The 22,955-nt window shown below is 64.9% G+C and overlaps 1 protein-coding gene across 2 annotated transcripts; it reads right to left on the bottom strand.

Annotated features, from left to right (window-relative positions):
* Positions 1–433: 433 nt before the first annotated feature.
* SLC22A18 (solute carrier family 22 member 18) lies at positions 434–21,580 on the bottom strand. Of its 2 annotated transcripts, none has more exons than XM_027532189.1 (11): positions 21,483–21,580; positions 19,122–19,290; positions 17,205–17,302; positions 16,166–16,326; positions 15,659–15,791; positions 8,852–8,970; positions 8,397–8,504; positions 7,237–7,337; positions 2,928–3,029; positions 2,624–2,744; positions 434–665 (listed from the first exon to the last, which is right to left on the bottom strand). In XM_027532189.1, exons 2-11 carry the CDS (start codon positions 19,263–19,265, stop codon positions 478–480), a joined length of 1,275 nt encoding a protein of 424 aa, XP_027387990.1. In that variant the 5' UTR covers positions 19,266–19,290; positions 21,483–21,580; the 3' UTR covers positions 434–477. The 2 variants fall into 2 exon arrangements, with proteins under 2 accessions (XP_027387990.1, XP_027387989.1); XM_027532188.1 differs by lacking the exon at positions 21,483–21,580 and adding an exon at positions 20,160–20,292.
* Positions 21,581–22,955: the final 1,375 nt, after the last annotated feature.

Genomic DNA, 22,955 nt, shown 5'->3' with positions numbered 1-22,955 from the left:
CAACATGAAATGAGGGTTCTCTTCTTCGAACTCTCCCCAAGTCTCAAACGCCTGACCTTTTAAAACGACCCTGTCCTCTTTCCGTTCACCAGTGGAAGCAATTTCAAGGGCTATGGAGGGTGTGCAGGCAGAGTGTGCTTGGCGAGGGGTCGGCACTGGGGCTGCGGGTGAGCAGAGAGCTCCATCTCTAGGGACGCGGGCAGAGTCGTCTGGACGGCAGCAGGAAGGACTCCTTGCTGGCCTGGGTGGTGGACTCCAGGGCCAGGACCCACCTCACGCTGGGATGCTCTTGGGTGATTCTTCTCTCCCTGGACCCCTGGGGCCCAGCTGCAGGCCCTCTCCTCCAGGAAGCCCTCCAGCCTCCAAAGCGGCACCCCACCCCCTCCCTAGACCCCCTGTCCAGCAGGCAGGAGCCTGCAGAAACCAGGCTGCGAGAGGTCCCGAGGGAGTTTATTGCCAGTCTGCCTGGGGCCAAGGTCATTGGGCTTTGCCCATCTTCCGGGGCACAGGCTGCCTCCAGAGGACCAGGAAGACGATGAAGTTGACGGCGAACTGCACGTGGCCGAAGACAGGGACGCCGAAGCTGCGGTACAGGAGGCCGCCCAGGGTGGGCCCCAGGGTCCGCATCAGTGGCTGCACAGAGGCGCAGAGGCCCAGCATGGTTCCTGAGGCGGGGGAGGGTGGGTCAAGCCTGGCCTGGCCAGTCCCTGAGCATCACTGCCCCAGCGGCCCGAGTCCTGGACACGGCCCAGGTCTCCCTGTCCCCCTGTCCCCAGCTCCGCACCCCAGCTCGCTCCACCTGGCCTGCCTGCCGGTCTGCTCTCTGCAGGCCATGCGTGGGGAGCACTGCGGCCTCCGGATGTGGTGCCTCTGCCCTGCTCCAGAAAGCGCCCAAGCACAGGAGGAGCCTGGGAGCAGGGCCCCAGGTCGTGAGCCAGGCGCCACCCCTCCCAGTCTGCCAGGGACACAGCACCCCAGCCCAGCCCAGCCCAGACCGGGGAGGCCCCCATGTGGGGGCTGGGCTGGGGTGTAATGTGGGCCACGATACACTCCAGGTCACCCCCATGACCTTTACTGCCCTGGAGTGGACTGGAGGGAACACCCCCACAGGGCGGAGGGGGGGAGGTTCAGGTGCTCAAAGGGCGCCCCCTTCTTTGCAGTTGCTCCCCAGGCTCACCTAGCTGCCTGCACCCCTTCTACCTGACCCCCCTATCTCTACCCTCCCCTTGTAAGCTGTGCCCTATGAGGGCCACCAAGCAACGTGTGCCCACAGGTCCAGGCTGCCGGGTCCTCAGAGACTCCTCTCTGGCGCTGGAAAGCCCCGCCCGCCCGTGGACCAGGTGGGCGTGGCCTGGCGAGGCCCCGCCCAGGCCCAGGGCCCGCGTAGGGGGAATTTCAGAGCAGCCCCTCCCACCGCCCACAGGCCCCGCAAACACCAGGGAGCAATTACCGCCCCCTCTGCCCTCTCCAGTTCCCAGGCTGGCGCTGGGAACCAGCTCTGGCTCCTTCCGAGCTAAGAGGTGGTGCCCCTGGCAGCTGGGTCCGCTGCTCTTGCTTCTTTGCAGGCCCTGCCCTCATCTCTCCAGGTCTTCCCCTCCTTCCTCCTCCTGGCCTCTGGGCAGAGCCGGCTCACTGCCTCCAGGAAGCCCTCCAGGACCAGTCTAGCCTCCCAAGACCACAAAGTCACAGATCTGGGGGGCCCTGGGGGTTTCCAAGGCAGCCTTGAGGAGACGCCTTGTCCGGCAGCCTCCCCACTGTCAGCGGGGACTCTGAATCTGTCTGCCCCTCCTGGACACGCAGGTGGATGGACAGAGGGTCAGCTGGGGCCCTGAGCTCTCTGGCCCTGCTGCTGTGGAGGCCTTTGACTGCAGCCAGCCCACAGGAGCCCCTGGCCTTGACCAGCCCTATGCACAGGGCAGTGTGGGGCGAGAGCCTGGGGAGCATCAGGTCCAGGGACCACCCCCCAAGTCCGGATTGGAAATTCCCCGGCCTCCAGAAGGAAGGCGGGCTGCAGAGTGGGATGCGGGGGTGTGTCTGGGGGGTGTCTGAGCCCCACTGGGAGGCCCAGGGGCTTCTTAGACTGAGGCTGCTGTGAGCCGTCAGTCACTGGTCCCTCGGGAGGCACCTGAGCCTGTGCCGGCAGGGACTGGGAGGTGTCCCCACGCTGACCCCACCCTCTCTGGCCTCCTGCCATTCTCTGTGCCTGGCCCTCTTCCTAACCAGCCTCCGCAGCAGCCTTTCTGAGCCTCACCCCACACCCTGGCTCAGCTGGGGCCAGCCTGGGATGCCATCTTTCCTCCCCTTCCTAGTGAAACCCTGTGCATACTTCAACCAAATCAGATGCCACCTCCAGGAAGCCCTCCTCCCTTCCCCCAGGCTGGCCTGGGGCTGATCAGCAGGGCCTGGTGCAGGGCCTGGTGCAGGATTCTCACCTGAACCCTCTTGTGGGCCGCCACCCCGACCCTGCCCACTCAGACCCCTGGCCACCCATCCTACCCAGTGCCCACTGGGTCCCAACCCAGGGCAGCTGCTTGGCCCCAAACTGCTCATCAAGCTCCCCAGAGAGCAGCGCCGGGGAGCCCCCCAGGGCCTGCCCTTCACCCAGCCCGGGGACCTCACTCACCTGTGTCTGAGGTCGAGACGGCCTTGGTCAGCATGCTGTCGGTGACCACGTTGAGGGCACACATGCTGAAGACCAGGCCGGGCATCAGGAGGCAGAAGTGGAAGACGTTGGCCATCAGTGCCTGGCGGGAGGCAGGTGGAAGCTGTGGTGACTGCAGGGGTCGCCCACCCCTGAGGTCCCTCTGCGGTGGTCCTGGGTGGGAGTTGGGGGCAAGAGAGCCTCGGGGCTCAAGTGCAGACCAGTGGAGAGGTCCTGGGACCCTGCTCTTTTCAGGGATAGTGGGATGGAGGGGGGGGTCTCTCACCATAGCCAGTCCCACCACGCTGAAGACCAGCACGCTGGCCCGGAGCAGGTCTCCCTCGGAGAAGTGGCTGCTCAGCCGCCCAATGACCAGGCCCTGGATGACCTGGGTGAGGGCGAGAGAGTGGAGGTGGGCACAGCCGGGCCTGGGAGGGCGTCTGGGCTGTGGCTGACTTGGGGGCCTCCCCTGCTGCCCACGACCCCTGGGCCCCTGACACCAGCCCCAGCAGCGACAAGGCACAGGGCAGAGGGGCGAGCCTGCAACTCCCATGATGGCCCCAAGGTTCTGGGGAGACAAGGCCTGCAGCCTGGGGGTCTCACACACGTGCACACACATGCATGCACACACATGCACCCACCCATGCACATACATGTTTCACATCCAGAAATAATTGCATCTCTGCTGTTTCAGGTGTGATGAAAGTCAAAGTGTTAGTCGCTCAGTCGTGTCCGACTCTGCAACCCCATGGACTGTAGCCTGCCCCAGGCTCCTCTGTCCATGGGATTTTCCAGGCAAGAATACTGGAGTGGGTTGCCGTTTCCTTCTCTAGGGGATCTTCCGGATCCAGGAATCGAACCTGGGCCTCCTGCATCGCAGGCAGATTCTTTCCCATCTGAACCACCAGGGAAACCCTGAAAGGGCCGGTTAACTCCTGACAGGGATGGGGAGGCCGCGACTACAGGGTGAAAAGCTCACAGTGTGGCCCTGAGTCCAGCCCTGGGGCCCTGGGGAGCCCCCTCCCATGTGCCCTGGCCCACCACCACACTCCTCGGTTCCCTCTCGGCTATCTGGTCTGAGAGCTGGGAGCTGCCACAAATGGGGAGGCTAGGGCACACAGGGGCTGGGGGTGGAAGGGGCTGGACTGGGACGTGAGCCCAGGGCCCTGGTGGCCGTGTGGGGTCCTCCAGCAGCTGGCCCTTCCGAGGCCTGGCCCTGGAAGGCAAGCGCCTCGGCCACCACCTACTGGGGCCAGGGTCCAGGCCAGCGGGCCACTACTCCCACGGTGACCGGATAAACTGAGGCCCGGGGTCCCAGAGTGGGGTGGGGTGGAGCCCAGGCTGGTGGGCTTGTCCTGAGCCTGGGCAGGAGAGGAGAGGGCCACAGGCTCCCCGAGAGACCCCTACTGTTGCTCAGCTCTCCACCTCCAGCTTTGTCCTCCTTGTCCTGCCCCCCACTGCCCCCCACCAGCTCAGCCCCAGGATCAGCCAGCCAGGGGCTGGGTTCAGCTCCCCTTCCTGCCCTCAGATCCTCCCCATGGGGGTGGGAGGAAAAGCCCAGAGCGGGGACACCCTTGACACCTGGGATGTGACTCAGAGGACAAGCCCAGCCCACAGGCCGTTCCCAGGCCGGGGTGAGGCTCCCTAGCTGGTCCGTGCCTCTTCCACCAGGCAGGCAGGAAGTGCCCAGGGGAACCGTGAGGCTGGAGCAGCGCCCACTGGAGCTGGGGGTCAGTGTCCCGGGCTGGGCTGTGTGACCCGGGGTGGGGGCGAGTCCAGCCCCATGGACCAGGAGGGAGCCCTCTCCTTGCTGCCTGCCTGGCATCATGAAACCGTCTCAAACCACAACCAAGGGTGTCCTTAAAAAAAAAAATCCCACTTTCACGCTTGCTTATCTTCATTTTGTTTGTTTAAAGGGAAGATCTACTTGACAAGTTTCTTTTAGTAATTGACACCCCAGAGGAAACCAACAAACCAGGAGAGATTGAAATCTGTCTCCACTTTTCATACAGACCCCGAGACCAGGACCCTGATGCGCTGGGAGTCAGCTCTCCCTTTTCCCATTAACTTAAAAAAAAGCCTAAGCTTTCCTGCCGTCCAGGTTATTACCTGAAACCAGAGTTAGTGAACTAGTAACTAGAGTTAGTCAGAAACTTCACTTTCTCCCAACCCTCCCACATGGAGACCCTGTCCGCTCACCCAGCCCACTCCCTGCCGCCCTGGCCCGCGTGGCCACCACCTCCCCCAAGGTCACACGGGCACAGGCACACAGTTGCCCCTGCCCACCCCTGCTCTAACACAGCCTAGGGGCGGGGGCAGCCAGCTGGTAAGACCACACCCGGCCTCCACAAGGCCCCACCCACAGCGAGTACATCAGTAAATCCAGGTCCTTCTTGGCTTTGCAGCCTACCCCCCATGCAGGCCTTCAGAGCACAGTCCTCTCCCCTCCGGCCGTCCGAGCCGCCCCAGGGCCTTTGCACCTGCAGCCCCTCCCTGCGTGAGGCTCTCTCCCTCCGGGCCTCTCCCTGGGCCGGGGGAGAGCCCCCAGCTGGCTGGCCGCCCCACCGAAACAGCAATCTCTGCCTTGACAAGGGCCCTGATTCTCCTGGGTTTTGTCTCCCCTGACCCACCAGACGCCTAGGTGGTGGGGGCTTGTCTCTGTTCCCCCTGCAGGACACAAGCTGCATCCCTGCAGGGGCCTGAGGGCTCAGTGGGGGCCCCCCCAGGAGGGACAGAGGGCTGCAAGTGCCCCCCAGGGGAGGAGAGTGAGTGCCATCCCTTCCACGTTAGGACCACGTGGGCTGTCCTCATTGAGATCCCAACCCCAAGGATCCCCACACACAGGGAGCTGGGAGACGCAGTGAGCCCCTTGGGTGGGGCAGGAAGAGCTTTGCCAGGGCAGCTTCAGCAGCTGCGGGTTCCCCTCCCCGGACCCCCGGTGACCAGCCCTACCCTGGATGGGATGGAGGTGACAGAGGCCCTCTCTACAGACACAGCTCAGGGCCTCAGCTGCCCCTACCTTCGCCTGCGGGACTGAAGGCCTGAGGCCCGGCACCCAGCCGCTCTGCAGGCTCCCCCTCCCCAGCCCCCTCTTCCTGGTGGGCCTGGGGGAGGGTCCCTAGGCTGCACCCAGGTTCCCCCATGCCCACCTGTCCACCCCATCATTACAGGCACCGGAGCCCCGAGCCCATCACGGCAGGCCCACCCTCATCCTGCACCAGGCCTGAGGCTATCAAGGTCCGTCCCTGGGGGTCTCAAGTGGTCTGCCGACTTCAGCCAGGGCCTGGCCTTGGTCTCCTGGCCTCAGGGAGCCCAGGACGAGCTCAGGCCCCTGGAAGGCTGGGAGCAGCTCTTTATTTTACTTGTTTAAGATATATATACATATATATGTTTTTAATTAAAAAAATGTTATTCATTTATTTTTGGCTGCAACACACACATGCGGGATCTCAGCTCCCGCACCCAAGGATCCAACCTGCGCCCCCTAGAGTGCAAGCCTGGGGTGCTAACCACTGGGCCGTCAGGGACGTCCCGGGAGGGGCCGGTTAGAACAAGGCTCCACGGCCCCCAGTTCAGAGCATCCATGTTACTGTGGTTTTATGTTTATCTATTTTCCCCCACCAGCCTGGCACTTCCCAGTCCACGCAGCTAGGCCCACGGCGGGGTGGGGGCCAGCCCCTCCCCGGAACGGCTATTTCAGTCCGGGGTCCAGCCCAGCCCCGGGCCCAGAGGCTCGGGCGGCAGATGGCCTGGAGGTGCGGGACCGCCACCCGCTTCCGGAGAGGTTCAGCGCTCCCTCCGCTGCCCGCCAGATCCCAGAATAGCCCCTCCCGCGCGCCGGCTGTCAGGCAGACGTCCCGGGGGGCGGCAGGCACGTCGCCACCTGTCCCCGCCACGGTCGCACCGCCGGTGGGCAGGCGCGAGGCACACAGAGCCCAGCCGTTCTCCTGGTCACGCGCCCCCCACGGGGGTCCACTCCCCACCCCCGGCTGGCCTGGCACCACCGGTACCCAGGTGGACGCGGGGAGGGCCATGGGCCTCTGACGTGTTTCCTGATGGGAGGTTGAGGGCTCGCCAGCCCCCAGTGCGGATGAAGCTCCCCCCTCCCCTCTCAGATGGGACCCCCCGGGCAGATGGACGGGCAGAGAGTGCGTGCGTGCGTGTGTGTGCTAAAGTCGCTTCAGTCGTGCCCGACTCTGCGCACTCTGGCCATTAGCTGGCCAGGCTCCTCTGTTCATGAGATTTCCCAGGCAAGGATGCTGGAGTGGGTTGCCATGCCCTCCTCCAGGGGATCTGCCCGACCTAGAGATCAAACCTGCGTCTCCTACGCCTCCCACATTGGCAGGCGGGTTCTTTACTGCTAGCGCCATCTGCAAGGCTCGGGCAGACAGGGCACGCGGGTGCAGACGAAGCTGTGGGAACCGTGAGCAGGGAGAGAGGGGACGAGCCAGAAGCGAAGGTGGACGGGGCACCTGAAAGGTGGGCATGCAGGATGGCTCCCGTGCTGCTCAGAAACCGAGGGGCTGGTCTGTGAGGCCCTGGGACCCTGGCAGTGCCGGGAGCCCACCCACCCGGTGTGCCCGGCACCCACTCACCATCTGGAGGACCCCGAAGAAGGACATGAGGTAGCCGGCCTGGGCGGCCTCCAGCTGGAAGAAGTCCATGGAGATGATGGAGAACATGACCATGAAGAGCCCTGGGCGGGTGGGGGTCAGGGGTCAGGGGTCAGGGGTCAGAGGTCAGGGCTGTGCAGCCATGCCTGTCTACCCCCATGACAGTTGGCCCGCCGGGGCACCAGGGGCCTGCCCGCGGCGACCAGCTCAGGAAGGACCGACGCGAGCCTTCCCCAAGGTCCTCCCTGGTGGGTCTGCCCCACGGGGCTGCCGTGGGCTGTGAGTGAGAAGGTGCCCGGAGTTGCCCTTGCCCGGGGTGGGCAGACCCCAAGGCTGTCTGGAGGGGTGAGGGGATGGGAGACCGGGGGGCCCGGGCATGCCCGGTGGGAGGGTTTGGACCCAGAACTGAGGTCGATGACCTGGGTTCCCATTACTGTGCCCCGCTGAGCGTCCTGGGGCAGGTGAGCTGGGAGGGGCTCCCCCGATGGCAAGGGCAGAGCGTTTCTGCAGAGGAGGGGTTAACCTTTTAGCGCCCACGTGGGAACGCCTGAGCACCTGTGAGCGAGGCCTCACGGTTGTTCTCTGCAAGGCTCCCTGGGTGGAGGACCCCCGACACAGGCTCGGAGGGGTTGCTCCTGGGCCTGATTGCTCAGGGGTGTCCCCAGGCCCCTGAGAAGGGATGCAGGGGTGGGCAGAATGCGTGTGTCCCCCTGCAGACCCACTGTCTTCTCTCGGACTGTCCCAAGAGGCCTCGGAAGCCACTGGGCAGGGCAGCGAGAGCTTTCGTGAAGCAGGGGTGACTGGGGCCTGAGGCGAGGGGGAGACCCTTGGTCTGTCCTCCTCCTGGCCCGGGCACCCAGGCCTGCACCAACCGGTGGGCTGCGTCCTCCCTGGGACGGATGTGGGCCTGGGGCTCAGGGGGGCTTGGAGCACGAGAGGCCGGGCAGAGGAAGGGCGGTGCTCCAGCCGCGGACCCCAGAACTCCCGGCCGCGGACCCCGGAACTCCCGGCCGCGGACCCCGGAACTCCGGGCCACGGACCCCGGAACTCCCGGCGGCGGACCCCGGAACTCCTGGCCGCGGACCCCCGGGACTCCCGGCCGTGGACCCCGGAACTCCCGGCCACCCTGGCCCCGGACTCACCTATGGGGAGGCCGCAGATGACCTTGACCAGAAACACCGGCAGGACGCCTGGCTGCAGCAGCAGGCGGGTGATGGCCTTCAGATCAAACACGCTGGCCTTGGGTCTCCCTGGGGCAGGCGGAGGGGCCGTCAGCCCACCGGACAGCGGCTGAATGTCCCCGGCCCTGCGGGCCCACTGCCCGGGGCACAGCCCCTGCCGCCACGGCTGCTCTGGCTCGCCGTGGTCTTGGCAAAGTGTCCCTGAAGGGAGGGCTGGGCTGGGGGAGCGCGGGCCCCAGGTCCAGGGTGCTGGCTGCTGGGGGCGGAGGGCTCACGCCTCACACTGGCTGCATCCCCAGGGGGCATACCTGGGGGCTGTAACTGGCCAGGCGCGTCTGGTAGGGACGCCCCGCTGGGACATGCCTTGTGTGCACCTGGACCAGTGTACCTCCTGGGGCTTACCTGGCAGGGCTCACCTGGCAGTGTGGTCTGGGCGTGGGCGCTGGCCCCCTTGGTGCTGGCTGGGATGCAGGTGACGCTGAGGAGGGCTCCCAGGAGGGTGACCACGAAGGCCACAATGACCGGACACTGAATCCTGGGGGCAGCGCGAGTGGTCACGGGGCTCAGGCCCCAGGCCGCGCGGGCCCCCCGGCCCATCAGCCGCACTGGGGCTTGGACAGCTTGTTCTCAGCTCTCACCCCACCCCTCCCACCTCCCCCGGCTTCGGTCTGGAGGGCGGGACACGGGACCCTCAGGGCGCATTCATTAGGGGATGGGTGGAGGAACAGACCCTTCCATCCCTGGGGGTCTCTGAGGGTGGGCGGCCATGGGGGTGGGATGCTGAGCCCCAGAGGGGCGGGGGCGGGGGCCTGGAGTGGGCAGCCACAGTCCTGGGGACGCACGGCTCCCAGCCTGTTGAAGGGTGAGAAGGCTCCCGAAGGACAGGGTTGCTGTGAGCCCTGGGGGCCGTGTTTGGGGAACGGGACCCAGCAAGGGGGATGCCCCCCAGACTCCCCTGGACATCCCTGGCAGCGCCAAGAGTCCCACCCACCCTGGGGAGCAGGACACTGAGGCTCCTGGCGGAAAGACCCGGTCCCCAGAGCCCTCCAGCCTCCGCCTCGGCAGGACTGGAGGGGCTGCCCAGCATGGAGGCTGAGAAGGCGACTGTTGGTTGCCCTGGGTGACTCAGAGAGGCGCAACACTGGCTCACGGTGAGTGGGGTGCCAGGTGGCACTGGGGCCGGGGCACCAGGAGCGGCTGGAGATACTAGCCCCGACGTGCCCAGTGGGCCAGGACCTGGCTTTGAGTCTCAGCCCCATGCGCCCACATGGAAGGCCGTGGGACCCCCGTGGGCCCATTTGTGTCTCGGGGGCCGTCAGCCCTCCCTGCTCTCCTGGGGCAGACAGGCCGGCATTTAGTGGGTCTCAGGAGGCCCCACTTCCAGGAGGGCGTTGGGCAGGCTGGGCCCGCAGGGTGGGGGGCCTTTGGCCCCTAAAGACCCAGGACACAGCCCTTAGGGCGCCTGCCCACCTGCCTGCGCTCCCACCAAGGCCGTGACTCAGACTCTCCCCTTGGCTTTCACTTCTGAGGGTGTGCTTCCTCTCCGTGGGTCAGCGCAGGGACACTCCGCCTGTGACCCCCCCCAGGGCCACACAGGCAGGCCTCTGCCTCCAGTACCAGCCAGGCCGTGCATGTCAGCCAGGAGCAAGGGCGCTGGGGCCTGGCCCTTCTGACTGTCCCCTTTTCCTCCTGAAGGCTAGAGGAGAGAAACAGGAGCTTCTTACTGAGCGAGGCTGCGTGGACCTCCAGGCCTGGGCATGGCAGAACACCCTGCCCCTCCACAGCAGAGAAAACTCCTACACATCCTGCAAGGGCCCTCCCTCTCTGTAAGGCCCTGCCCGCCTCCACAGCGGGTACGTTATCCTCTGAAAAGGGCTTGCTCTACTCCAGGGCCACTATCCGCCCCCTAGGGCGGGGGGGCCTGGGTGGGACCCTCCTCTGAGACCCCCATGGGCCAGACTGTGGACCAAACGGACGACAGCTGTCCTGGCCCAGACCCCATCAGTGTCCTGGGAGAGGCTCCCTGCGCCCTCAGACAGGGCAGCCACTAGCTGCCCCTGACTCTCCTCAGACTTCAGACAGAGGACTCTCCCGCCCCAACTTCAGCACAGGTGCCCACACGTGCCCACACGTACACATGCACAGCACCCCGCGGAGCCCCAGGGAGGACGGGGATCTCCTCCACGTGGGATCAAGGAAGCCCGTGGGGACTCCATACCAGAGAGGCTGGGCCCTGGCCACCCTCATTCCTGGGCTGGGACCTGCCGGGGCTCATACCACTGGTCAGGGCTGCAGCGGGCCCTGAACCCCACCCCTCCCCACGGGCCCGTCTCTGGTCCCCTGGCCAACGCCACCACCCGGGATGTGGAACATTTGGGCTTTCTGGCTGCTCAGGCTCCGGACAAATGGGTGTGTCCATCGGCTGCCAGGTGGGAAGGGTCAGAGGACCCTGGACGCCCCTGGGAGAGATGTGGGTGGGTTTGGACCCCACAGCCCCCTCCCCGAGATGGCAGGGACACCCCAGCCCTGGTAGCCAGAGAGAAGGGCCTTTTCTTCAGGACTGTGGCCTCCGAGGCCCACACGTCACTGCTCTAGGCCTGCCCGGGCAAGGACAAAACCAGCTTTCTTTGCCAGAGGCCCCGGAAATGCGTGAGGGCAGAGGCGGCCACTTAGATGGTTATTTTGGGAGGCTAGTGACAAGCGAGGGGTGGGCAGTTGGGCGCCAGGCCCCTTCTTTGGGGGGTTCTCTCCTGTCCCGTGTGGGGTGGCCAGTGAACTGAAGGGGCATGGGGCTGCCGGCAGGCCCCGGGAAGGTGTGGGGGCCCCTACTGCCCGGGGAGCCTGGGGTGTCCTGCACGCGTAGCGCTCTCTGACTCCCCCGGGCAAGACGGCAGAAAGGCGAGTGGAGGACGGGGGAGCTGCCCATGGTGGGGCTTCTCAGTGGGGACCCCCTCCTGCCTCCTGCCCCCATTCGCCCCTGCTCTGTCGTCAGCACACCCCCCGAGTCTGCCTCCGGCCCGGGCACCTCTGGGGTGCAGCTCAGGCAGGTGGGGCTCTGGGCCGTCTGTCCCCTGGCTCACTGGACAGTTTTTATTTAATACAAACTGGGTGTGGGCCATGAGGCAGGCAGGTTCGTGTCTTTGTCCACTCACTCCCTCTTGCTTTCGGTCGGATGGGTTGACGGGAGACCAAACAGACAGACCCTAGAGACCCTCGAAGGCCCTGGGTCGGACTCAGGGCACCGAGTGCTCTGTCCCTTCTCGGTGGCTAGCTTGCTGGGTGACACCTTTCCTCAGATGCCAGTGAGGGCTGGGCTCCCAGGGGCCACCCTCCCAGGCGCCTGCTTCCCGCCGGGGGATGCCTCTGGAACCGGCCATGGCTGGTCGCGGCTGCCACGGGCACTGGTCAAATGTCAGCAGCCACAAAAACACTGCCTTTCATCCTTATCTCAGGGCCTGGAATCTGCCGATCTGACCTTATCAGGCGGTGGGAGGCCTGTCCACCTGCTCACCTCGTGTGGGCTCTGCACACTCATCCTCTCTGCCCGACACCGTCCGACTCCCGCCCTGATCTGAGGTGACCACTCCTCGTGAGCTGGAGCTGCCCTCCCCATCAGCTCCAGGGCTCCCAGCGGGGGACCGCTCCCGCCAAGGCCCCCCTCAGGGCCTCCTGACCTGCGCACCCCAGTCCTGTCCCTCCTGGAGGGGCCTGGGGTCAGCTGGGCCCAGCTTCAGGTGGAGCCTGGCTATGAGGGGCCTCCTGGAGTCACCAGCCACCCGGTCTGAGCTTGGGGGGAGAAGCCCCCTGTCCTAGCTGAGCCCTGGCCACCGCACTGTGGGTGGAACTGTGTCTGACAATGGATGCCTTAAGGGCCACCCCTGACTCAGCCCCCCTCTGGCTTCAAGTGCCAGAAAACGGCCCTGAAGCCGTGTCCGGCCTAACCCTTCGTGGTCCAGCCTCCGTGCCCGCCAAGCCTCTGCCCAGGCAGGTCCCCAGACAAGCCCCCAGCTCCTTCCGCCTTTGCGCGGGCTTTCCCGGAGCCCTGTCCGGCCGACAGGTCTAAGCTGAGGTCCAGCCCCACTAATCTCAGCCATTAGCGCCCACCCGTGGACCCCCGAGGGCCTGACGCACCAGGGTCCATCTGCAGGGCCTGCACGACCCCTGGGTGGGGAGGCGACACGGCCTCGGCGAGTCAGGGCAGGAGGCAGTGGGGCAGGCAGCCTGGCTGCCCCGAGTCGCCTCAGAGCTGCTCAGGGCAGCCCCGGCGTCTGCTCATCAACCCGGGTTTTAACTGGGCTGGGAGCCTTCCATCAGCAGGGTGAGGGCTTCCCGTCCCCTCGTCCAGGGGCCAAGGTATGGTCCTGGGGGAGACCAGCCTTCCCAGGCCTCCAGAAAAGGAGGGGGTCACACTGACCGAGTCACAGTGCCCCTTGGGCATGGCGTGGGACTGGGATCACTTAGCGCCCAGGAAGGCTGGCCAGGGACACTGAACCCAGCTTGGCCTGACCTCTAAAGTCTGTGGCTGGAGGCGCTCCCAGCCCCAGCTTGGATAAGTAGCATGCCCGGCTGGGTCACCTCTAGGGGGACAGAGCCCTTGGGTGCTGGCCTGCGGGCTCAGTGATATCTGTGACTGTGGGGCAGCCCCTTAGTGCCTAGAGGAGCAGGGGGTCCTGCAGAGACCCCCACGCTAAGTCTAGCTCGGGCCTGGGGTTGCACTCTCAGCAGCGCCTGACAGGTGGCCCCTGTTTCTCAAACGCCTGAGCTGATCCCCCGGACTCCCCTCTAACTTCGCCAGGATCCAGATGCGGTGGGCTAGGCAGGCTGGTGCTGCCCACCCTGGGGGCACGAGGCCCCCCTGGGGGAGCGGGTGGTGGAGGCCTCCCCAGGCTGCGAGGTGCCAGGCTGGGGGCTCAGAGTCACGGAGCTGCCCCTCACCTGCTGAGTGACTCAGGGCGCAGGTCTGGGTGCTCTGTGGTAGCCAGGCCTCCCAGCCCTGAGCTGCAGGCTGGGCCTAAACCAGTTATACCAGTACCTAGCCCAGGGCAGCAGCTGCCAAGGCCACTTCCTCCCTCCACCTGCTCCCTGGTGGTGGTGGGGGCTGGGGCACAGTTGGGGCCTTTAGGGGCCTTTAGGGCAGGGGAGGCTGGGATGGGCAGGCAGAAACAGCCAGGGAGACCTCACCCCCCGCTGCAGTTTCCATCAAGGGGAAGGGGGGGTGGGAACGCGGCCTCTGCATCCCGCCTGCCCTTGCCGTGGGCTGTGCCGGGAGGTAGAGCAGGTGAGCCTAGCAGAGAGGCCGGACAAGGAGACAGGGGGCCAGCCCCTGCCGTGGGGCGTCGGGGTCCCAGAGGACCCCCACTTCCCGGGGCCTTGAGGGGGTACTGGGAGCTCCACTGAGGGGGGCCTTACCTTCTGTGGGGCTCCGGTTTCCCCACCCATCAAAGAAAGAGCCTTAGACCTTGGGATGGAATTGGGAAGCTGATGGAATTGGGAAGCTAGTGGAATGCCCTGGAAGGTGAGGGAAGGGATGGGGTGGATTTGGGGGCTTCGAGGAGGAGGAGATCAGTCCTGGGTGTTCATTGGAAGGACTGATGCTGAAGCTGTAACTCCAATACTTTGACCACCTCATGTGAAGAGTTGACTCATTGGAAAAGACCCTGATGCTGGGAGGGATTGGGGGTAGGAGGAGAAGGGGACGACAGAGGATGAGATGGCTGGATGGCATCACCGACTCCATGGACATGAGTTTGAGTGAACTCCGGGAGTTGGTGATGGACAGGGAGGCCTGGCGTGCTGCGATTCATGAGGTCGCAAAGAGTTGGACACGATTGAGCGACTGAACTGACTGACTGAGGAGGGGGAGGGGAGTGAGTGGTCTTTCCTGGGTCAGCAGCTACGCTGGGGACAAGGGCAGGTAAAGACAGGAGGGATGAGGGGGCTGGCCCGAGGAGGCCTCTGGGTGTGTGTACTCCGCAAGGTGAGCAAACCTGCCCAGGGCCCAGGGAGGCAGGTGGCCGGGCTGGCCGGTGAAGCTCTGGTCCTGGTTCTGATCCTGACCCGCAGGGTCAGCAGGTGGGGCTGCCCCTGCTCCATCTGTCCTCACTCCCCAGGTGCTCCTTCTCACTCGCAGCCCCTGACCCTTTCTCGTCTCTCCCTGGGCACACAGAGGCCCTCTCTCTCATCCCGGGGCCCATCTACCGAACCAGGCTCCCGCCCACGCTGAGCGGGGAGGGAGGCAGCCCGGTCCAGGGGGAGTCCGCAGTCGTGGGCAGTGGGTCCCGTCCTTGACCCTCAGGCCTGGATACCCCCTGAATCCCATCTCTTCGGGTCCTCCAGGTGGCTTTTCTTGATTCCTGGCTTCTAACACGAAGTGCTGGGCCCCAGCCCTCCTCTGGAGCAGTTCCCAGGGCTTAGAAACCCCCCACTTGAGAGCACAGCCCCATTCTCCTCCAGCTCAGACCCCCCATCAGTCCACTCGGGAACTCCTTCATGCATCTACCAGGCACCAGACTTACCCTGATGGGGACCCAACTCCCATGGGTAGCCAGGGTAGCAGGGACCTCAGCGAGGCCCATGGCTCCCCCAGGCCCAGCCCAAGCCCAGGCACGGCCTTGCATTCACACTTACACCCCAGCCACCAGCAAAACCAACCCAGATCCCGCCGCTGCCCTCTGCGCGCCACGGCCGCCCCTGGTCCAGCCGCGGTGCTCTCCCACATGGAGCAGTTCAGTCCCCACCTCTGGTTTCCCTGTTGTGGCCCCAGCCCCCACAGTCTCAACACAGCAGCCAGGTCACCCCGGGCCCCTGCTTCAGGGCTCCACGGCCTGACGCGCTGCCCACCCCTCCTCAGTCCACTCCAGCCTCACAGGCCTTCTCGCGTCCACATGTGAGGGCCTTTGCCTCCCTGGAGGTCCTCCCGCCTGACGTTTGAGGAATCCTCGTGGTGTACGGCACTCGCTTGTCTAAGCCTTCAGACCCCGCCCACCGCATAGGCCACGCCCCTGGATGCCCACGCCCACCCGGAGGTTCCAGCTGGTTCCCCTCCTGTGGACTCACCAGGTCAGGGTGCCCATGGGGAAACCAAGGCCCCGAGAGGCGGCGGGGCCGGGCTGAGGGCCTGGGTGGTACAGAGCCGTCACGTCCTTGCTCGTCCGACCCGGTACCCACACCCCGCCTGGCTGGCCAGCCCCAGCCCCGGCCGGGCCCGCGCCCCGGACACTCACCCGCACGAGCTGCTCAGGGTTCCACCGAGCAGGGAGCCGAAGATGAGACCGACGCCAAAGCACAGGCCCAGCCGGCCTAGGGCCGCGGGCCGCTCCTCGGGTGTGGACAGGTCTGCGATGACCATCTGGGCAGCTGGCGGGTGGGACGCAGGCTGAGCCACGCGGACCCCTCACGGAGCCCAGGCCACGCCTCCCCACTGCACCTGCTCCCCACAGGCCACGCCCCTCCACTCCTCCGACCTGCCCCCTCCCTGTCACCCCCCGCGTCACCAGCTGCACCGCAACTTGTCCCTAGGCCGCATGCTCCCCACCCCCTCTACTCAGCCCCGTGGAAGCACAGCCCACCCCGTACATCACCCCTCCATCAGCGTCCAGGGCCCCTGAGGGTGGCGTCTGCCCCTCCCCTGGCTCGGGCCACGCCCACACCAAGCCCCCGCCCCGCCCCCTGCCCCCTCCAGTCCAGCCCTGGGCCCCGGCAACTGGGACATGTTGCCGAGGGCGCCCTACCTGGCAGCGTGTGCATGAGTGCACCCGGCAGGCGCGAGGCGAAGAGCAAGGCCACTCCGGGCAGGGCGGGGATGCAGGCAGCGGCTAGGAGCAGGTAGAGGGCAGACGAGGCCAGGAAGGACAGCGTGAAGGCTGCCCGCGCCCCGTGCTGGTCTGCGAACCTGGGGGGCCCACACCCATGACCCTCACCGGCAGGAGGCAGGGGTGCCCCTCTTCTGCCCCACACCGGCCCCTTGGGAAGGCCGGGGAGCTGGGCCGCAGAAAGGTCCGGGTGCTGTGAGGGTGCGGGAGGGCCCGGGTCCCCGCCTCCCTCCTCGCAGGGCCTGTTTCTCCACCCTTCCAATGCGGCAGTCTTCAGTGACCTTGGGGAGTCTGACCCACTCGGTCACTCCCCCTCTTAGTGAATAACTTGTGGGATGCATGCTTTACAGAAAGCTCTTCCTGGGCGCAAGTGGGGAATGCCCCCCACCCCCAAGACCCCTGCTCTGTCCTGCGTTACCGGGTCTGGAGCCCCTTCTCTCCCACGGAGTGACTCTGAGATCTGACTCCTGCCACACTGATCTGTCCACGCCAGGGTTTGCAGGAGGGTGAGCCCAGCACCCCCAGAGCACTAAGGCTAGTGGGAGTCCCAGTTCCCAGAATTCTCTTTTCCAGAAAAGTTGCTGGTGGAACCCCCCAGCTCAGTAGGGCAGGGCATTTATAGCCACAAGAGCCTCACCAGTTACATCCTCTCTCCAGCCACAAACCAGAGTTAGTGGCGGTTCTGTGTCGGGACACCCTGGGAACAGCGGCTTAACCCAGCACTAAAGGGGCCAAGTCTGAGCAAGCTCCAGGAGATGGTGAAGGTCACAGAGTCAGATACGACTGAGCCATGGAACAACGAAGGGTCAAAGTTCATCCATGCCTCAGGGGCTGCCATCCCTCTAGTGGGGCCCAGTGTGAGGTCCGGGAACTTGGAGTCACCCAGGCCATGACCTCCCAAGGGCAGGCGTGGGTCATCACGGGATGAGGGCCCCCAAACTTCCCCACCCCGCCGTACCTGCCGAACACAGGCCCGCCCAGCAGCTGCAGCACACCAAACACAGTCTGCTGGTAGCCAAAGGCGACCGAGTCCAGGCCCAGCCTCCGAGAGAGGTACTGAAACATAGGAGGGGTCGGTGGGAGGGGCCTGGAAGGCCCCCAGCACCTGCGATCCGGGGTCCTTGGTGGGAAGGGGGAAGAAGGGTAGCTCTGAGCAGCGTGTGAGGTGATCAAGGGTCTGGCTCTGACCGCCCCATGAGGCATCTGGGGTGACCTGTGACCCTGGACTCAGCTGCTTATATCGTAGCGGGGAGCCTGACAGGGCCTCTGGGTCCAGGCTCCAGGGACTCAGAACTCGGTGAAGGCAGCTGCTGGCCCCCCTTCCCTTCTTCGGGATACACCTCGAGGGTGTGAGGCAGACCCCATCTTGCCCTGGCTCAGCACTCAGTGTCTAAAAGCCCTTGGACCTCAGCACATCCAGAACTGACTCCCGGTTTTCCTCTAAGACCAGCTCCTGCTGATGCTTCCACCCTTGGGGTGCCCGCAGCCCGTCCTGGCTTCAGCGCCTTCTCCCCTCCAGCACTGATCCCATGGCTGCCCCGGGGCCTTTGTACTGGCCAGCCCACTCCCATGTCTCCTTTAAGGCTTTGTACAGGGTCGCCTTCTTAGGGCAGCCCCGCTGGGCCCAAACCCGCCACGCTCCTCAGCAGCCCCAGGTCCCTCCTGCAGCACAGTCTAATGACACACTGTCACAGGTGCCACCTAGCTCAGGAGCACCAGCGCTGGGGTGCCTGTGGTCCAGTCCGCACTGTGCTCTGCGGTATTCTGGGCTCTGAGGACAGGCACTGGGGGTACCTGCGAGCATTTGTGGAGCAGACACATGCCCCCCGCCCCCGGGAGAGCCGGTGGGAGGGCAGGTGGCACTGGGAGCCCCGAGTTCTCAGGATTTCATGTTCCAGCAGCGGCTCTCTGAAGGGTAGCAGGGCACCTGCTCGGGCCCCTTGGCTGCTAAGGAGGGGATACAGGGCTTGAACCAGCCCAGTGGAGGTGAGCCGGGCTTGGGAGGCAGGGGTGCTGGGCTTGCTGTTTGGCCAGGGACCCCCGCCATGGCTGGACTTGTGACAAAGGCCATACCCGCTCCCACACAGATCCGCAGGCCCAGGCTGCTTATGAGAATCTCTTGGGGAACTTTTAAAAGTGGTCAGTGGCTAGGGCCACAGTCCCACCCAGACCAGGCAGACAAGGACCTCTGGAGCTCCAGTCTTCCAAAGTCCACTGGGAGCTGCTGCCCCAGGAGGGCGAGTCCCAGCAGGCCAGCTGCACACGGGGGTGTGGAATGAACAGACAGGAGTGCACGGGGGAGGGTGATGAGTGGGTGGGCACCAGTGAGCCATGGGGGCCACAGAAACCCAGGGGCTGCTGGGGGCCAGGCAGAGTCCAGACCAGGGCAGGCAGCAGACAACCAGCTGGATTGGTCCCGCCCTCACATCCTGGCTGGGGAGACGGAAGCGATCCAAGACCGTGACATACAGTGCGGGGTGTGGGCAAGCCTCAGGAGGCCGGACCAACCAGGACCGGAGGGGAAGTGACTCCGGGTACCTGGCGGGTGCTAGGGGGAGGGCCCCGCTGCGGGGGAGATCTGCGGAAGAGGGCTCAGCGGGACTAGGAAGTGAGACTAGGAAGTGAGCCGCATGGGTGTCAGGCTGGTGGGTGAAGAGGGCCATGGCCTCGAGCTGGGGCGGGAGCAACAGAGCCCAGGACTTGCTGATGGGGGGCCCAGAGGCACAGTCCCGGGGTGCCTCAACTGGCTCAGCTCCAGTACAGGAAGGGGCCCCAGAGAGAGGAGCCTGGCAGCATCAGGCCGGACCATGGGCCCTGCCGGAGCCGGAAGGAAGGCAAGGGGGATGGGGCAGGCGGCCTGGGGAAGGGTACTCACGGGCATGATGGAGAACTGCATGAAGAGGCAGGTGAGCTCCAGGGCCGCCAGCACGTACGTGAGCAGCACGACCCCCGAGCGGCCCAGGGCGCCCATTCCGCTGGGGGCCTGGCCCTGGCCCCCGGGGGCCCCGACTTTCCTCATGCTGGGCAGGTGTTGCTGGAAGACCCTGCCGGGATAAGAACGGGAGGCTGCAGGAGCGGGCAGGGAGCAAAAGTCCTCCTGAGCTGGGCGAGGGTGCTGAGTCATGGGGCGGGAGGCGGGTGGCACCCAGAGGGCCCAGGGGAGAGGTCGGGGTGCTGGACTCTCAGCGGGGCTCTCCAGCCTCTTGCCGCCGAGTGACCTTGGGCCGGTCTTGCTCTCGGAGACCAAGTGTCCCTCCCCTCCTCGACGGCCGACTCTGGGGATCTGGGCACACGGCCACCATGGAACCAGAGATGCGAGCCTCCTGTCCAGCGTGGGCTGGGCTTAGGGCCTGACTTTGAGATGGAAACTGAGGCCAGAGTGGTCACTGACCGCAGCTGAGGTAGGTGACTCGTGTGTGTGTGAGTGTGTGTGTGAGTGTGTGTGTGTGTCGGGCAGATCTTTAGGCCCCCAGGGCCCCGCTTCCAGCACCCCTGTGAAGCGCTTCTCAACCGACAGCCTACTTTGCCCAGCTCCTCCACCAGGCCAGAGGGCCTTCTGGAGCATCTGGGGGTGGGCTGGAGGGGCAGCTCAGCCTTCCAGGCCCTCCAGGCAGGGTAGCCAGGCCCTGTCTGCTCCCCACACCCCACCACCAGCTGTAGCCAGAGTCTGTGGTTCCATGGAGGCCTCCACCAAGTTTTGCCAAATGAACACCCAGCTGTACAGTTGGGCCCAAGGGTCGCCTTCAGAACCCAGACCCAGGGGTGGGGAGGGGGTGACATCAAAGAAGGACCTGGGGCTGTGCCCCGACTTCCCATCCTGGGGTGCGGGGAACTTGCAGGGAGCAGCGGCAGAGGGTAAGAGCGGCCGGTCAGGGGCACCTGGCTGGCAGGGGTGCTGAAGGGAGCTTGGTACCTGCCTTCCCAGGGATCGGCCTGAGCTCCGTCCTGGCGAGGTGAGCCCTCGTGGGGTGAGCTCCGGCCTTCCTGCCCTTCCAGGGCTGGGCTCAGGCCCCGGCCCACTCAGGGTGCCCTGGGACAGCTACCCTCCCAGGGTAGTTCCCCGCCCCCGAGGCCAACCCGGACACCCCGCCCCCCGCCCGCGACCTCCGCGCTCTCATTGGCCGAGCCCGACACGCCCCCCGGCGGGCACCGCTCCGCCCCGTGGCCCTGGACCGGCCCTCTCCTGCTTTTTTCCCCCGGACTGCCGGGGGAGGCCGGAGCTCAGACCGCTGGAGCAGCTCTGGGTGTCCAGTCTGGGTTTTGGGTGGGCAAGATGGGGCGGAGGGAGGCAGGGCGGGCTGGGAAGGAGAGAGGTGCAAGGAGAGGAAGGGAGAGGGCAATGCCTGGCTTGCCCCCTGGGTGGGGTCTGCAGAAAGCCAGAGGCAGGCAGGGAGACAGATACCTCCTGGGAACTGCTCTTGGCCCCACGTCGCCCCGCAGTTACTGAGATGCTGGTTCTCTCCCCTTTCACACTGCGGCGCGCCCACCAGCTTGGTCAGGGCCATCAGACCCCCAAAGTATGCAGGTCCACCTGGCTTCAAGCTGTCCTTCCAAGGGACTAGCTCATGCCCCCTTGCAGTCACCCAGAGCCCCTGCCGGAGCCCAGGGAAACACACAGACTCCCTCTCGGGTCACAGTTTCCCAAATAAATGAGCAGAGGTCCACACAGGACTCTGCCGCCCACGACCTGCCTGCAGCTCAGAGCCAGGCCAACGTCAAAATCCATGTCCCCTCCGCCATGCGTTACCCTCAGCTCAGGCAGCTCTCTAACTGCAGGGACCGGGAGCCTGAGACAGGTGGGGCAGGCAGCCCAGGAGCCTGCTGTGCCTGTGTGTGTGTGTGTGTGTGTGTGTGGGCTCTCAGTTCTGTTCTTGTGACCCCATGGACAGTAGCCTGCCAGGCTCCTCTGTCCATGGGATTCTCCAGGCATGAATACTGGAGCAGGTGGCGATCTTCCTGACCCAGGGATGGAACCCGCATCCCCTGTGTCTCCCGCAGGAGGGTTTTTTACTGCTGTACCACCCGGGAAGCCCTGGTGCCCAAGGAGACAGGCCGAAGTCCAGCAGTTACGCATGGAGTTGGGGGAGACCCAGGGCCACTGCGAGGCCTTTCTGGGAGGGGCAAGAGGGCCCTCGGGCCTCAGGGCCAGTGGCTCATGCCCCTTCTCCCAGAGTGGGCCTGTGATGGCAGCAGACTTGAAAGGCAAGGGCTGTGCAGGAAGGGGCTGCTTACTCACCTCTCCCTTCCTCCTGCGGCACACAGGACCCGCGGGTGGCACGGGGCTGGCTGGAGCAGCGGCAATCAGATCCGGCCTGAGTATTCGTCACAACAGGCTCTGTGGGCAGGGAGCTTCCTGGTCTGGAGGGAGCTGGGAAATCCATTCACTTCACCCGGCAACTGCACTTCCCGTGGACCTGCTCCCCCCACACAGAGCAGTCACAGCCTCCGGCCGGATCTGAGCGGGGCTGGGGAGGAGGGCTTCTGAGAGGAGGTGACACCTCTGCAGAGTCCTAAGGATGAGCTGGAGGTGCCCCCGCCACACACCCGCTGCCTGTGATGGTGGTGAGGCAGGCGTGTGCAGGCAGGTGTGTGTGCACGTGTCTGCATGTGTGGGAGAGGGCAGAGCACACCCAGTATGCAGGATGCACAGGAGGTGGTGCGCCGATTGCCCTGACTGCCATGGAGCCCGGGCTCCAAGCCCACCACTTCTAGAAGGACCTCGAGCTGATGTGCTGATCATGACTGAAGGGGGTTGGCTGGTCAGGGGCGTGTCTGCAGTCCCGAGGAGGGGCAGGTGGACTCAGATAGGAGGTGGTGACGCAGGATGACAGTCTGCAAATCCAGGGAAAGAGGAGCTGCTGGGGGTGTGTGGGTGGTGGCAGTCAGCTGAGAAGGAGCCAGGGTGTGTGCGGGGGCGGGGTCTGCAGGGGAGAACCTTCTGGGGCTCAGTGCTCGAGGGGGTGTGGTCGTGGCCCACACACAGGTGCGGGAGGTGGGGTCTGAGCTGGAGGAGCAATAGCATGTCTCCTGGATCAAGACAGTATTTAGGGCCCTGATGCCGGAAGATCGAAAAAGCCGGCTTAAAACCCAACATTAAAAAAACAAAAACGAAGATCATGGCATCTGTCCCATCACTACATGGCAAACAGAAGGGGAAAAAGTGGAAGCAGTGATAGATTTTATTTTCTCGGGCTCCCAAATCATTGCAGACAGTGACTGAAGCCATGAGATTAAAAGATGCTTAGAAGGAAAGCTATGACAAATCTAGACAGTGTATTAAAAAGCAGAGACATCACTTTGCCAGCAAAAGTCCCTATAGTCAGAGCTGTGGTTTTCCCAATAGTCATGCATGGATGTGAGAACTGTACCATAAAGAAGGCTGAGCACTGAAGAATTAATGCTTTCAAACTGTGGTGCCGGAGAAGACTCTTGAGAGTCCCTTGGACAGCATGGAGATCAAACCAGTCCATCCTGAAGGTGATCAACCCTGAATATTCACTGGAAGGACTGAGGCTGAAGCTGAAGCCCCAGTAGTCTGGCCACCTGATGCAAAGATCTGACTCATTTGAAAAGACCCTGATTCTGGGAAAGATCGAAGGCAGGAGGAGAAGCGGACGACAGAGGGCATCGCCGACTCGATGGACATGAGTTTGAGCGAAGTCTGGGAGATGGTGATGGACAGGGAAGCCCGGCGTGCTGTGGTCCATGG

The sequence above is a fragment of the Bos indicus x Bos taurus genome, chromosome 29, assembly GCF_003369695.1.
Source record: "Bos indicus x Bos taurus breed Angus x Brahman F1 hybrid chromosome 29, Bos_hybrid_MaternalHap_v2.0, whole genome shotgun sequence".
NCBI classification, from domain to species: Eukaryota; Metazoa; Chordata; class Mammalia; order Artiodactyla; family Bovidae; genus Bos; species Bos indicus x Bos taurus.
This window is presented reverse-complemented; position numbering and strand designations above follow the sequence as displayed.

Excerpts from the sequence above, each read along its gene's own strand:
- SLC22A18 (XM_027532189.1), bottom strand. The coding sequence starts at position 19,265 with ATGAGGAAAGTCGGGGCCCCCGGGGGCCAGGGCCAGGCCCCCAGCGGA. Across the intron at positions 7,338-8,396 it reads CATCTGCGGCCTCCCCATAG|GGCTCTTCATGGTCATGTTC; the intron begins GTGAGTCCGGGG and ends CCACCCGCCCAG. Across the intron at positions 2,745-2,927 it reads GCGTGGTGGGACTGGCTATG|GCACTGATGGCCAACGTCTT; the intron begins GTGAGAGACCCC and ends GCCTCCCGCCAG.